The sequence below is a fragment of the Schistocerca gregaria genome, chromosome 1, assembly GCF_023897955.1.
Source record: "Schistocerca gregaria isolate iqSchGreg1 chromosome 1, iqSchGreg1.2, whole genome shotgun sequence".
Classification (NCBI taxonomy): domain Eukaryota; kingdom Metazoa; phylum Arthropoda; class Insecta; order Orthoptera; family Acrididae; genus Schistocerca; species Schistocerca gregaria.
In genome coordinates this window covers 852,947,665-852,963,706 of record NC_064920.1, presented here as the reverse complement: position 1 = coordinate 852,963,706, position 16,042 = coordinate 852,947,665, and the positions used below count along the sequence as shown (strand labels likewise).

The following is a 16,042-nucleotide window of genomic DNA, read 5'->3' as shown; positions in this document are numbered from 1 at the left end:
ATGTGAATGATTTGTGAGCGATGTCCTCTGTAGACTGATTGCATTTCCCCAGTACTCTACTGTTTAACGGAAGTCTGCCAACTGCTTTACACATAAATGGGCCAATATAAACATTCCATTTCATGTTCCTACAACGTGTTACACCCAGTTACCTGTATGAACTGTCCAACTGTGACTCACTGGTATTATAGTCCTAAGGTTCTACTTTTTCAATTATGTGAAATAGTAAACTTTACATTTCTACACGTCTAAATCGAGTTCTAACCCTTATACCACTTTGAAATCTTATCAAGATCTGGCTAAAGATTTATGCAGATTCCTTCAGATAGTATTTCATTATACATAACTGCATCATTTGCGAAAAGTCACAGGTTAGTAGTAATATTATCTGCAAGATCATTAATATACAATACAAACAGTAAGAATCCCAAAACATTTCCCTGGGGAAGACTCCTGTTGATGACTCTATCAGAGATAATGTGCTGCGTCCTATGTGGCGATATTTTTGATAATAAGCGTGGGTATGGTACTGAGTCTAATGTTTTCGATTATCGAGAAATACTGTCTCTACCTGACTGCTTCTATCCAAAGCTGTCAGTACGTCTTGTGAGAACAGCGCAAGTTGGGTTGCATCTAAGTACATACATTTAATCGCAATCCTCGAACATATTCTCTGTTCGAATATAATAAATTTCCTTGAGAGGGAAAAATTTCTGTCTACGTATCAGCACCTTTTAGAAAGCACTGCTCGTGCGACACCGTGCTTGCCCTTTTCTCAAATGAGATCATGAGAACCATGGATGACGATCAACAGGCAGATTCCATATTCCCAGATTTCCCTAAAGCAGTTGACACGATGTCACACTGCCGATTGTTAACGGAGGTAGAAGCATATGGAATAGGTTCCCAGCTATGTGAGTGGCACGAAGACTTCTTAAGTAACAGAACCCAGTATGTAATCCTCGACCGCGAGTATACATCAGAGACAGAGCATCATCGAACAAAAAACTATGCCCAGTGATGGCGGGAAAGCGCAGGTCACAGCCATCTTCAAGAGGGCAGTAGAAGTGGTCCACAAAACTACCGCCCATGAGATTCATTTCTTGTAGAATCTTAGATCATATGGAGAACTCACGTAGAGAAGTATCTCAAACAGAAGACCTTCTCCATTCCAACCTTCACCGGTTCCGAAAATACTGATTACGTGAAACCCATCTCAGACTTCTTTCACACGGCATCCTGATAGCCATGGATCAAGACAGCCAGATAGATGCAACGCTTCTTGACTTCCAAAAGGCAGTTCACTCAGTGCCACACATACTTTTATTGTCGAAAGCATCAGCGGAGATTTGTGACTCGATTGAGGATTTCTTGGTGAAGAGCACACAGCGTCTTATCTCTGATTGAGAATCATTGACAGATGTCGAAATAATATCACGATTGCCTCAGGAAGATCTGTTGGAGTCCTTGCCGTTCATGTTGTACATTAATGACGTTGTAGACAGTATAACTTGCAGATGAGCCATTTCTCTATAATGAAGTACCATACTGTCTGAGAAAATCTACACAAACGTTCAGCCATATCTTGACAAGATTTCAAAGTGGTGCCGAGATTTACTTGAAAACAAATTTGATATTCTGTGACAACAGTATCAATAAATTACTGTTCTAATCTGTCAACTCATAGACACATGACAATTTGTAGCGATTTTCAGTTGGAACGATCATACAGCCTCAGGCTCTCCAATCGTAAGTAATGAAAGTAGTAGACCTTGGTTTAATGGCAGAGTCAGCCTACAAAGGAGATTACAAAGACTTGTGTGACGCATCCTAGATTATAGCTCAAGTGTATGTGAGCTGTGCCAAAGGGGACTAGCAGGGCACATACATAAAGGGCAGCACGAATATTTACAGGTTTGTCTGACCCATGTTAGAACTTCGCCGAGTTGTTGAAAGAACTGATTAGGCAGACTCTTGAAGATAGATGGAAACTATCCTGAGAAAGTCTACTAACAAAGTTTAAAGAAACGGCTTTAAATTATGACCATAGGAATATTCTACAACTTCCTACTTATCGTTTCCCCCAGGGATCATGAAAATAAAGCAAGATAAATTACAACAGGCACGGAATCATTTAAACAACCATTCTTCCGGCGTTCCATACATTAATTGAAAGGGAAAAGCCCATATTACTGGCAAAATGGGATGTACCCTCTGCTATGCACTTCACAGTGATTAGTGGAGTATACATGTAGATGTAAATTTTTAGAAAAAAGGCACCAAGAAAAGCAAATTTCTTATTCTAGACACAATAAGTAAAGCTTTACTATTCCTGAAATTAAAATACATGTGGTACAAGCGGTCCTGGAGTCTTTACTCTGCAATCCTGTTGTAGCCATTGCATTCCAAACGTCTGCACGTATTGGTCTACTCAAGAAACACTGTAGCATAGACTTCTTAGTAACATTAAGATTTTAACGTGGGTTTCGTACGATTACAGGTCTCCTTAAATTTTCATGTGTGCAAACTTTTTTCAAAGATTTTGCTGATACTGCATAGTCCATAGCCCCTCATTCGTCTATTGGTGTAACGAAAAATAAACGGCTATGTATTAGTTTTAGCTCACAATAGGTATTTGCTTTGAACTTGTCTTGCGATCATATAGTATCCTCTCTCGAAATTCGAAGACTGCAGTGAAGTTTGCATCATCTCATGGTCGACATATTCTAATCAATCTGTGCTGGGGCTGGATTCCTGTTCTTTGTGATGGCGTCAGCCTACTGGACAGATTTAAAGTTTTACGTCCCGTCATACTGATGGAGAATTATGTACCGACGTGATTTGCTGTCCTATGTCTGAGGAATTAAACAATTGGAAAAATTCCTTAACGAAGTTTATTCTAATTGATTGTTATAGAAAAATTAAACTTTTGGTGTCTCACTGGGTTTATTAATACCTGATTCAAAGCTTGTTCACAGCGTTAATGTGCAGCCAAGCATGGGACCAATTAATTATTTCTCACTTGTGTTTTTACAGTACGTGGAAGCAAGAAAAGAAATCAGTAGAAATTTCTTCCTTTTTCTCAAATAGGCCAAATCAAATTTGGCATATTTCTCTGAAAAAATATTATGGTGGCAACTGAAGGCCGCTACACTTACGTCCTTTATTAGTTTACATTAAACGAAAGTTACTCATAATATCGAACGCGCACGTAGGGTCGTTACATGCTGTGTCTCACGCAATGGGGACTGCAGATCTCATAAAGGGAATGGTCGTCTGTATTGCTCAGTACTGTTTGCACGAATGTTCCAATAATCGTTCTCCATGAATGCTCAGTCGCAGGAGAAAGTTGTGTGCTGATTTTCATTGGCAGTGCCTGAAGTGAAGTTCTCTAACGCTACGTCAGTGATATCTTCAGATGCAATTTGAAGATGTATATAGTTATGGTTGTGTTAACCAAAAATAATTCTTTTGGTTGCCATACCTCTTCAAAGTTGGTAATTGGTGCACAGAGATCAAAAACACTTGTCACCAACTTATTCTCTACTATTTCGCTGTTGACAGCACTATGGTTCTTGGAACCCAAATGTCAAAATTCTCAGTAGAATTTTAGTGTCTGAATCACCACGCAGTTCCCCATCCATTCCTATTTTGGGACTGACACTCCAAGCCTGCCATCAGACAGGTTATGTTTGACATTTTCTTCAGGACTTTGGTATGGTAAAGCTCCAAATTCCCTCCACTGAGTATCCATCATGGCAGCGAAAATTTGAGAACTGTTCTTTTTGAAAGGGATACTCAAATGGGAAAGCAACTACTGAAAATATAAGTCGTCAACCACTTTATACAATGTAACATAACGATGTGACAGAATGACCATACTGCACCTCTTAAGCATGTGCTAGCATTCAGATTTAGAAGACATTATTATCTAGATGTAACGGAGTTCACAGCAACTTGGTCCTAAGGTTAGTTAAAGTTTAATCCCTATGACACATTGTTGTTGTTGTGGTCTTCAGTCCAGGGACTGGTTTGATGCAGCTCTCCTTGCTACTCTATACTGTGCAAGCTTCTTCATTTCCCAGTACCCACTGCAACCTGCATCCTTCTGAATCATCGTAGTATATTCATCTCTCGGTCTACCTCTACGATTTTTACCCTCCACGCTGCCCTCCAATACTAAATTGGTGATCCCTTGATGCCTCAGAACATGTTCTACCAACCGATCCCTTCTTCTAGTCACGTTGTGCCCCAAACTCCTCGTCTCCCCAATTCTATTCAATACCTCCTCATTAGGTATGTGATATACCCACCTAATCTTCAGAATTCTTCTGTAGCATCACATTTCAAAAGATTCTATTCTCTTCTTGTCCAAACTATTTATCGTTCATGTTTCACTCCCATACATGGCTACACTCCATACAAATACTTTCAGAAATGACTTCCTTACACTTAAATCTATAATCGGTGTTAACAAATTTCTCTTCTTCAGAAACACTTTCCTTGCCATTGCCAGTCTACATTTTATATCCTCTCAACTTCGACCATCATCAGTTATTTTGCTCCCCAAATAGCAAAACTCCTTTACTACTTTAAGTGTCTCATTTCCTAATCTAATTCCTTCACCATCACCCGATTTAATTCGACTACATTCCATTATCCTCGTTTTGCTTTTGTTGATGTTTATCTTATATCCTCCTTTCAAGACACTGTCAATTCCGTTCAACTGCTCTTCGAAGTCCTTTGCTGTCTCTGACAGAATTACAATGTTATCGGTGAACCTCAAAGTTTTTATTTCTTCTCCACGGACTTTAATATCTACTCCGAATTTTTCTTTTGTTTCCTTTACTGCTTGCTCAATATACAGATTAAATAAGCGACCTCGGGCCGCGGACGACGCGGCTCGCGGGGGCAGGAGAGACGCGCCCTCTGGCGCTCAGTTCGTCAGGGCAGCTGACGATAGCGAGTTGTCTGATATCCAAAATATTGTGACCGTTGGACTCTATGAACCGGCAGTACGCCCAAGGACTGTTCAATTAATACTAATGATTATTGTGTGTAGTTCATAGCTTCATAATTTTTGTACTTTATTACTGCCTGTTATTCATCCTCAGTCATATTTTTGTTGGTTTTCAGATGTAAGTGTTAATATTCGACAGAACCATGTTACACAGTCATTTGAATTTAAAGCACTGGTTTTCGCTGGTTTTTCACATGCAGTCTTTGACTGTTAAAAAGTGTTTTGTTCTACACCCTGACGTGTCATGGATAACAACCTAGATTTATGAGGATGTCAGTATGTGAGTCATTCATACTTGTGAGCCAGATGTGTTCTTTTAGTGTGCCACTACTGGATTCGCATAAAATATATACTGTACTTATAAATAGCTTCTTTTTCTAACGTAATTAATAAAGATATTTTTTTCTTTTTCAACTACAGAGAAAATTATACATCTTTCCTTGTAAATTAGGATATTCAAGAGTGCCTGGAGAAAACGGAAGATCAGCTTGAAGCCCAGGAAGAAGAGATAAGTCGTCTGATACAGAAAATAGAAGAACTCTCAGCTGAAGTAGAAAATTTGAAGGTAAGGTAGAAAACTTGACAAGAATAGCAACAGTTGCTATAGGTCACGAAATTTTCCTAATGAAACTTTCAGAGAAACATCAGAAATAGGAAAATTCTAGAAATAATTTGGTATCACAAACAATGTTATATCGTCAAAGATCTTCAGTATATTCACTTATAAACAATGACAGAATAATGAAATAGAATTAACAGTGTTCATAACTTGGTAAATGAGCTAGCCTAGTTATCTGCAATCTGTTCTTGCTGGATGCCATAAGATGAGGAGTAACTGGAATGATGAGGTAATGGAAGGTGGGTCTATAAAAGTAGAAAACAGCATGGAAGTGTATAGTTGAAGGCTATATTGCATCGAAGGCCATGGAGGCTGCCTTTTCCTGAGAGTGGATATCAAATTATTCATGATGGGTGAGGATGATATCTTTGGCATAACAATATACATTTAATAAATGTATGTTAATAGAACTATCCATATGTTGTAATGGTCTATTTAAAACACACATAAATTATGAATTTTTCTTTTTACAGTAAAAACGACAGTTAAATAGTTCAAGGAGGTTATCGATTGTTGTACAGCCTGTTCATATTACACTATGGTTGTATAAGGGTTATCAAGTGTATGCAAACAAAGGCTTTAATTTGAAGTGCTCCTACATTTTAACAACCACACATTTAAACAAAAGAAGTTTCCATTTTCTTTTCTTTTGTGCTATTGTTTTGCTATGTGTAGTTGTGAGTGAAAAATCTCCTATCTTAGACTGTGATAAAAGTAATTTTATTACTTATCTTTCTTTCAAACAAAATCACTATACACACGAGGGGCGTTTGAAAAGTCCATGAAAAATAAGAACTAATTATGTGTTTGGGGTAAAACTGTTTTGTGTTTAGACATAGTCTCCATTTTGACTTATACACTTCGTCCAACGCTATTCTAATTTGTTGATCCCTTCCGAATAATGGGAATAGTCCAAGTATGTAAAATAGCTATATGTTACTGCAATCACCTCCTCATTCGAATAAAATCTTTGTCCCACCAGCCATTTCTTCAAATTGGGGAACAAATAGTAGTCCAAAGGAGCCAAGTCTGGAAAATAGGGGGAATGTGAAACGAGTTGGAATCATATTTTCATTAATTTTGCGACCACAACTGCTAAGGTGTGTGCTGGTGTATTGTGATGGAAAAGGAATTTTTTGTGGTCCAATCGTTAGCGTTTTCTTGCAGCTCGGTTTTCAGACAGTCCAGTAACTATGAATAATATACACCTGTAATAGTTTTACCCTTTTCCAGATAGTCGATGACGATTATCCCTCGCGACTCCCAAAAGACAGTCGCCATAACCTTTCCAGCCGAAGTAATGGTGTTCGCCTTTTTTGGTGCAGATTCTCCCTTGGTAACCCATTGTTTAGATTGTTCTTTGGTCTCAAGAGTATGGTAATATATCCATATTTCATTCACAGTGACGAAACGACGCTTAAAGTTTTGCAGATTCTTCCTGAACAGATAAAAACCATCCTTGAAACACTTCACACGATTCCGTTTTTCGTCAAGCGTGAGCAATCGCGGACTGCATCTTGCGGATAGCTTTCTCATGTCCAAATGTGTATGCAAAATATTATGTACTCATTCATTCGAGATGCTCACAGCACTAGCAATATCACGCATGTTAACTCTTCTGTCATCCATCACCATATCATGGATTTTATCAATGATTTCTGGCGTCGTAACCTCCACAGGGCGTCCAGTACGTTCAGCATCACTTGTGACCATATGACAACACCGACAATTTTGAGACCACTTATAAACTGTTCTAATCGAAGGTGAATAGTCACTGTAATGTTTATCAAGCTTCTCTTTAGTCTCCTGGGTCGTTTTGCCTTTCTTAAGCTAATGTTTAATCACCACAAGAAATTATTTTTCGTCCATTTTTTGACAATCACTCGACTTCCTTGGTTCACGCGAAGGCCAAACACAAAAAAAAAAAAAAAAAAAATAGACCAATGTGGCTAAAACTTGGTGTGTGTACTTTCCAAAGATGCTACTAACGAAACATGACCTTGATATGCACCGGTGGTGCCATCTCTCGTACTTTGCATGAACTTTTCAAAGTTCAAAATATATATATACCAGACTCTTTTACCTTTACATCTTTACATTCATGGTTTATTTGATAATTGTAATAATAATAATAATAATAATAATAATAATAATAATAATAATAATTTTATTCTTATTAAGCTATTACAGCAATAGACAACATCGCCTACATAGACAATGCAACTGGGATTTTAAAATAACAATAGGCCAGTTATTAAAATTACAGTGCTGTATTAAAACTGAAAAATTCTATTACATCATATAACAAATGAGCAGTTTAGCAGTCATACTGTGTTGGTTTGTAAGCTGGTTCTGGTAAATATAGTACAGTTTGTGAAACTTTGTTAAATAATTTGTGCTATATGGATTCAAAACTGTTAAGTAATTTTAAGTATGGAGTATAAATGGATCAGTTGCTGTAGTGTTGTAACAGCGTATATTTTCTCTGTGTTTTGCATGTGGTCAGTTCCTATTTGTACGAATTAAAAGATTGTCATGGTTTTTTGTTCATATAATGAAGGTATTAAGAGTGAATATTAAAACAGTACCATATAATATTATGATTTAGCAAAATAAAAAATAGCATGGTCAAACATATATTTCTGGTTCACAATCCATAAGTTGCCTTAACAAATAAAATTACTCTAGGCATCTTACCAGTAATATATTTTACGTGCTAACCTCAAGACAATTCATCTTATAAATGTACCCCTAAAAACTTAATGGGATTGGATCACCTGATGGAAGCTTGTCCTTCAGACTAAAAACTATTTTTTGAATTTTGTTTCATCCAGCAACGGTCCATTTACTTTAAGCCAATAGTTTCTTGAGCAATTGTCTTTCCATTGCATATTTAAGGCTGTAAAAACCGTTACTACTGTGAGGGAAGGTTGTGTTACCTGCATATAGTACTGTGTTGTACTTGTACAGTATTTAATGAACTGTTATTATTAACAAGAAAGGGAACAATAAATACTCCTACTTAGCCTTGTGCTGTGCTGAACATTTAGATTTCCAGCACAATCATCTTGCTTACAATTCTGCAAATATGATTTTAATGCTTTAAAAGTGTCATCTGCAATGCTATAAAAGTCTATTTTTCTGGAAGCGCTGAGGAAGACTTTGCCTAGATTACAGAGAGTGAGCAAATCCTTATTCTTCTTAGAATCAGCAATTGACAGATTTTCCATTAAACAGTATTATGATCCACTAATTATTCCTAGATTTTCAAAGTAAACAGATAACTGTCAATAAATTACCTGTCACAATACTTTTAAAATGCTTTGGAAATTGGCCTGTAACTTATGTCTCTTTTTATATACTGGAAGTGTCCTAGGCAGTTTAGGTTGGGCAGGAAAATACTCCTGAGTATCAGACTTGCTTTTATAGTAGGTTAAGTGGTACAAAGTACAGTCTATTTCCTTATTCAATATGTTGTAAGATATGACACATACACTGATGAGCCAAGGCGTTATGACCATCTCCTTAGTAGCTTGTTTGTCCTCCTTTGGAACGAAATATATCACTTGTTCTGCGTATCAGTGATCCGGCGTTTTGTTGGTAGGTTTGTAGAGGTATGTGGCCGTAGATGTCTAAGCACTGGTCATGTAATTCGCGTAAATAACTGGCCGCTGATTTGCTTGCGATGATGGCGCCTGATAGCGACGCAGATTGGTTCCATTGTAGTTACATGGTTCGCCGAGACACCAACGTGAGTTCATTATAATGGTCCTTAAAGAACTGTAGCACTGTTTTGGCTCTGAATAAGGACATTTGAACTGCTGAAAGACGACCATCATCGGAATACATCAAGCATGGAGAGATGCAGATGCTTCACGGTTGTCAGCGTGTCTTCGAATACTACCACAGGTCCATGCAAGCGAAGATAACGTCTCCCATAGCACAATGCTGCTCCCACCAGCCTGCGTACGTAGTGTGCTGCACGTTTCGAGCGACCGTTCACCTCTGACGGCGTTTGTGGAGACGACTACGGACCTAGTGTAGCAAAAATGTGATTCTCCCAGGGAGCCGACATGTTTCCATTGATCGGTGTTCAAACCAGATAGTCTCGTGTCCACTGAGATCGTAATATTGACAATGTCGTTGGGTCAACTTCGGAACGGGTATGGACGGTTTGCTTAGGAGCTCCATGTTCAACAACTTACGATGAACGGTATTCTCCAAAACACTTGTAAATGCTCCTGAGTTCTACTCTTCAGGGAGAGATGACGCAGATCGCCGTCTATCGTACTATACAAAGCAGACAAGCCTGCAAAACCAACGTTTTGTGAAGAGTGGTGGACGTCCAACCATTTAGCGCCTAGTGATACTTTCGCTGTCCTTCTACGTCTTTTCGTAGACGCTCACGACAGGAACACGTGAACATTCAACCAGCTACGCTTTTTTCGAGATAGTCGTTCACAGGCTCTGGTAATAATAATCTACTCTTTGTCAAAGTCGCTTATCTCATCGGATTTCCCCATTTGCAGCTCGAATCTTTGCTTGGATGATCCCCCATCGACTTCTGCTCCTTTTACATACTTTTGTAACCGCGTCACATCTCCGCAACGCCAACAGGTGACATCCAACTTCACAGTCGGCAGTAGTCATGTTTTGGCTTATCATTGTAGACCATATATGCACTGACTGCCGATTTCAAATGCATTTTAGTGCTCTTAGAATGAAGACAGGCAAGAGTTCAGGGAGAGTAAAGATAGTTATATTTGCCGATGTCTACAAATTCTATCTTTAAGAAATTCAGCACTTCATATTCATAATGAGGCAGCTATTCCAATATGCGGAGAAACAGCTTCTGTGTATGATATACCATGGACTCTTCAAACCATACCTGCAGCATGAAGTGAAAGCGTGGGGAACATTCAAGAAATAAAAAGGGTGTTCACATACAAAAAGGAAAAGAAAGGCAATCAGATTCATAGTAAGAAGAAAAGCTTCTGAAACAAGCAGTAACTGTTCAAAATATTAGGCATCTTCACTGTTACATCATTGTACATACATAAAAGTATTATATATGTCAAAAGATAGTGCAGAGTGGCCTACAAATACGTGTACACACCCATAACGCGTAGTGGAACAATGACATACGAAGCATGCCCCACGGATTTACAGTGCTTGACAAAGGACCCCAGTACTCAGATATCAAACTGGTTACCACGGCAATCTAGCGTTTACAGCAGTCTGGCATGTGCCTGGCCTCCTCAGCAGGTGCTTCACACCTCCATCTGCCTTAGGTTATCGTTAAGGTTCAGAACTTTGACTTGACCTCTAGTGCTGTCTATTTAGAAGAAACAACATAAGCCAACATCTTTTGACCTCACTGACAAAAGCGTGTAAGGCTTGTTGTACAAATAATTTTTGCTATAGCTACTACTACTGCTGCAGAAAAGTGAGGAGGTCCGTCCTCCATTGCCTGCTCTGATAATTCATCACTGGTTGTTCATTATCTTGAATATGGCGTCAGCATGCAAAGCTGGCTTCCATTTCAGAACCTTGATGAAATTGCAGTTGGTTTGGGTTGATTTCTCTGATAATCCTGAAGATTAATGCCGTGTTGTTTGTGTTAACACTTTATTTTTTGTTCATTCATGACGAATTTCAGAAATAATATTTTAACATAACTCAGAGATAATTATTTTATGTGTACTTTGTTGTAATGTTCAAACAAAGAATCAGTCTAAGAAATCACAAAGAGCGACTACGCTGAAGTAATGAGCTGAACTGACTAAATATGGGTGACACTTTGGTGCAAATTTCATCGTATATGTAAAACACAATTCCTACTATAAGTATTTTGAATGGTCTGTTAGACAAATTAACTAACACCACTATTTATGTTTTTAGTAATATAGACAACTATTAATAAAAAACGTGTTTATGATGAATGAAAAACTTCGAAAAATGTAAGAGAAACTAAACGTGTTTATATAGTTATTAAAACAAATCAAATAATTTTCCAAAATATTCTGTGTCACAGTGTTCACATAAGTTAGGTCTGAAGACTTACCATAGACAAGTGGTATTTGTTGTGGTTGATAATATATCACTTTCATCACTAAAAAATAAAAATAAGATTCATCACAAAAAATAAAAATAAGATTGCAGTTTGTTGTTTATGACGAAATTAATACAATAAGTGATTTTGTAGTAAAACACAGAGAGAGGTAATATTGTTATTAAATAAAAACACGGATTCTGAACGACAGAGAGCTTTGGCAATGTTTTAACGCATCGCACAATACTGAGAATCATGAATCTGATCCTTCATAACCTAATATTGGCTGAAACATTACTGAAAATAAAGTGGTACCGCAAGTTCCTGTAATTCAAGAAATTAATGTCAAGCTTGGTTTGTTATACAGTGCAAATACTAACTTAAAAAGGAATTAATAGCTGAGTTAAATGTTTAAGGAGATAATTTAAAAGCCTAATTACAACCAACTTATCATAAATTAGATGAGCACATAAGTGATAACTGCAAGGAAAAGTTAAAAATAAATACTGTACGACAATCTGCTCTTTCGGCTTTATCAGGGGAATTACGTTCCTTGAATATTCAAGAAAATCACTTAGTGAGGAATGAGAATAATGAACAGTTCGCAAGTGTTGGAAAAGATACAACACAGGTTGAAGAGTTTGCTGAGCACGAAATTCTGGACACACATATACATATTTCAAAAATTACAGAAAGGTTAAGTGCTTCAGAGCGAAATATATATCTCAACGGAACTGAAAACTCATACTCTACTCTTACAAGATTCGAGAAGGTATCTGTAGATCAGTTATTTTTCATTGTTATGTGGAATAAAGGAATTACATCTACTAGCCAGTTAGGATATACTGTTAACTTAAAATTCCAGGAAATACGCGATTCGCGCCCTCGATCCCTAAATTTGGAGGTCAGTAACTATAAATATATCTGTCGACGCAATATGTCACTTGCAGCATACGTAACAGTCCTGCTATTTAATAGCAAAACTAGAAGCCATGATCTCATCCGATTAGGTCATACCGGTTTTGAATATCGCCGAAAATTACTCTGGGCACCCTCCTCCCTTAAATTCAGAGATAATAGCTAAATGAGTATCCCCATTTGCAATATGCTCCTTGCAACATGCATGGTACACGTCTTCTTTAGTTCAATAACAAACATGAAGCCACATTGCCTGTCCAATTAGGAGATGCTGGCAACTGAATGTCGTAGAAAATACGCAGCGGTCGCCCTTGACCGCAAACATCGGAGATCAGTAACTAAATAAATATCCGCCTCCGCAGTATCCCACTGGCAGCATGTCACATAGCCCCTAACTGCAAAGCAGTTGCGGTAGAGGAAGGGACAACATTAGTACTGGGGCTGGACTGGACAGCTCCGTAGGGGAAGTGCAGTTCACACAAATGCATAAATTGTAGCTTACGGCTTGCAAGTCTCCAAAAGACCGAATAGACATGTTATAACAGTACTACAAATAATTCGCCAAGTCAATCACTTATACTCTAAAATAGGAAGAAAAGACGCACCACAAAGAAATCATCCAAATGGGACAGAAATTGGTAGATGTGGCATACATGTACAGACAAATAAAAGACTTCAATAACAGTAAAATGTAATAATTTGTTCAAGAGAAAGAGCTTCATAAAATGTTCAAGTCTATAACTCATTGGTCCACCTCTGACTTTTATGCAAGCAGTTACTTGCGATACATAGAAAGAAGGATCCTTTATTGTATGATTATTTGATAGTGGAACAAACATTGGTAGCAGTTACTTCTGTGAAATATATGGGAGTATGCGTACTGAACCATTTGAAGTGGAATGATCATATAAAACTAATTGTTGGTAAGTCGTGTGCCAGGTTGAGATTCATTGGGAGAGTCCTTAGAAAATGTAATCCGTCAACAAAGGAGGTGGCTTACAAAACACACATTCGACCTATGCTTGAGTACTGCTCTTCAGTGTGGGATCCGTACCAGATAGGGTTGACAGAGGAGATAGAGAAGATCCAAAGAAGAGCGGCGCGTTTCGTCACAGGGTTATTTGGCAAGCGTGATAGCGTTATGGAGATGTTTAGCAAACTCAAGTGGCAGATTCTGCAAGAGAGGAGCTTTGCATCGCGGTGTAGCTTGCTATCCAGTATTCGAGAGGCTGCGTTTCTGGATGAGGTATCGAATATATTGCTTCCCCCTACTTATACCTGCCGAGGGGATCACGAATGTAAAATCAGAGAGATTCGAGCGCTCACGGAGACTTTCCGGCAGTCGTTCTTCCTGCGAACCATACACGACTGGAACAGGAAAGGGAGGTCATAAACTTTTGGCTCTTCTGTGTATATGCTTCACGAAGGGGTAAAACATTTTAACAGTGCTTTCGGTTCTTAAGAGCTCCGATCATATGTGTATGCCTGGAGCCTTTGCGTTTTTTAGGCTTCTCAAAGCATTCGTACTTTATTCCATACTGAGACACTGCAGATTGATATATTGACCTGCTTCGACTTCCTCTGGTACTTCTGCCATCGGTTCCTCTTAGTTTTCTTTATGATTTAGCAGGTCCTTGAAATGCGCCTCCCATCTCTATAGCTGTCTTTGTTGAATTGTAGTTAACACCCCACCCTTCCTTTTAACTGGTGCTTCACATCTAAAGTTCTTCATTGACAGTGTTTGGTGATGTTGTACATCTTCTTTATGTTCCTCCATCTTGCTGACTCTTCTGCCAACTGTGACTGCTCATCTGTCTATTTCCTTTTACATCTCCTTATCCCAGTTTTCAATTATTTTTTGCCTTTATGTATTCTTTACGTGTTCGATTTTCTCCGCTCTTATCTTACAAAGATTGAACTTGAGTTTTAGTTCTTTCCTGCATTTAATTTCAATCCACATGTCATCAGAGATCTGTTCTTTTCTATGATGCATCTAAATCGTAAGATGTTCTCCTACCATCTAGAGAGCTGTCTTTAAGTTTTTGCCAACCTGTTTCAATCCTGTTCAAGACAGAATCTATAACCTGTTTTGTAATTCAAGGACAAATCTTTCATTGATATCATGGTCTTTTAACCTTACCTCATCTACTTTTTGCTCCTGTAATTGAGTTTGGTTGCATTTGCCACTATCCTCAATGTGCACTTACCCAAAAAGTTGATGGTTTACACGTCCAACATCCGATCTTCTCTTATTTCTCTCATTTAGCAGAGAGTGTCGAAACTTACAGCTATGTGATCTATTTTATCTTCAGTAACATAATCTGCCTACCCCCATGAACCATGGACTTTGCCGTTGGTGGGGAGGCTTGCGAGCCTCAGCGATACAGATGGCCGTATCGTAGGTGCAACCACAATGGAGGGCTACCTGTTGAGAGGCCAGACAAACGTGTGGTTCCTGAAGAGGGGCAGCAGCATTTTCAGTAGTTTCAGGGGCAACAGTCTGGGTGATTGACTGATCTGGCCTTGTAACACTAACCAAAACGGCCTTGCTGTGCTGGTACTGCGAACGGCTGAAAGCAAGGGGAAACTACAGCCATAATTTTTCCCGAGGGCATGCAGCTTTACTGTATGGTTAAATGATGATGGCGTCCTCTTGGGTAAATTATTCCGGAGGTAAAATAGTCCCCCATTCGGATCTCTGTCAGGGGACTACTCAAGAGGACATTCTATGGATCGGAGCTTGGAATGTCAGATCCCTTAATTGGGAAGGTAGGTTAGAAAATTTGAAAAGGGAAATGGATAGGTTAAAATTAGATATAGTGGGAATTAGTGAAGTTCGGTGGCAGTAGGAACAAGACTTTTGGTCAGGTGAATTTAGGGTTATAAATACAGAATAATAGGGGTAATGCAGGAGTAGGTTTAATAATGAATAACAAAAATAGGAGTGCGGGTAAGCTACTACAAACAGCATGGTGAACACATTATTGTGGCCAAGATAGACACGGCGCCCAATGCCTACTACAGTAGTACAAGTGTATAAGCCAACTAGCTCTACAGATGATGAAGAAATTGATGAAATGTATGATGAGATAAAAGAAGTTATTCAGGTAGTGAAGGGAGACGAAAATTTAATAGTCATGGGAGACTTGAATTCGAGAGTAGGAAAAGGGAGAGAAGTAAACATAGTGGGTGGATATGGATTCGGGGTGAGAAATGAAAGAGGAAGCGGTCTGGTAGAATTTTGCACAGAGCATAACTTAATCATAGCTAACACTTGGTTTAAGAATCATAAAAAGAGATTGTATACATGGAAGACTCCTGGAGATACCTGAAGGTATCAGTTAGATTATATAATGGTAAGACACAGATTTAGGAACCAGATTTTAAATTGTAAGACATTTCCAGGGGCAGATGTGGACTCTGATCAAAATCT

The 16,042-nt window shown here is 38.5% G+C and overlaps 1 protein-coding gene across 1 annotated transcript in view; it reads left to right on the top strand.

Annotated features, from left to right (window-relative positions):
* The window catches only part of LOC126278069 (uncharacterized), a 381,643-nt gene that overhangs the window by 234,579 nt on the left and 131,022 nt on the right, over positions 1-16,042 (top strand). The window contains exon 8 of the mRNA XM_049977941.1: positions 5,472-5,585. Coding sequence (XP_049833898.1) covers positions 5,472-5,585 — 114 coding nt within the window. The remainder of the gene's footprint in view (positions 1-5,471; positions 5,586-16,042) is intronic.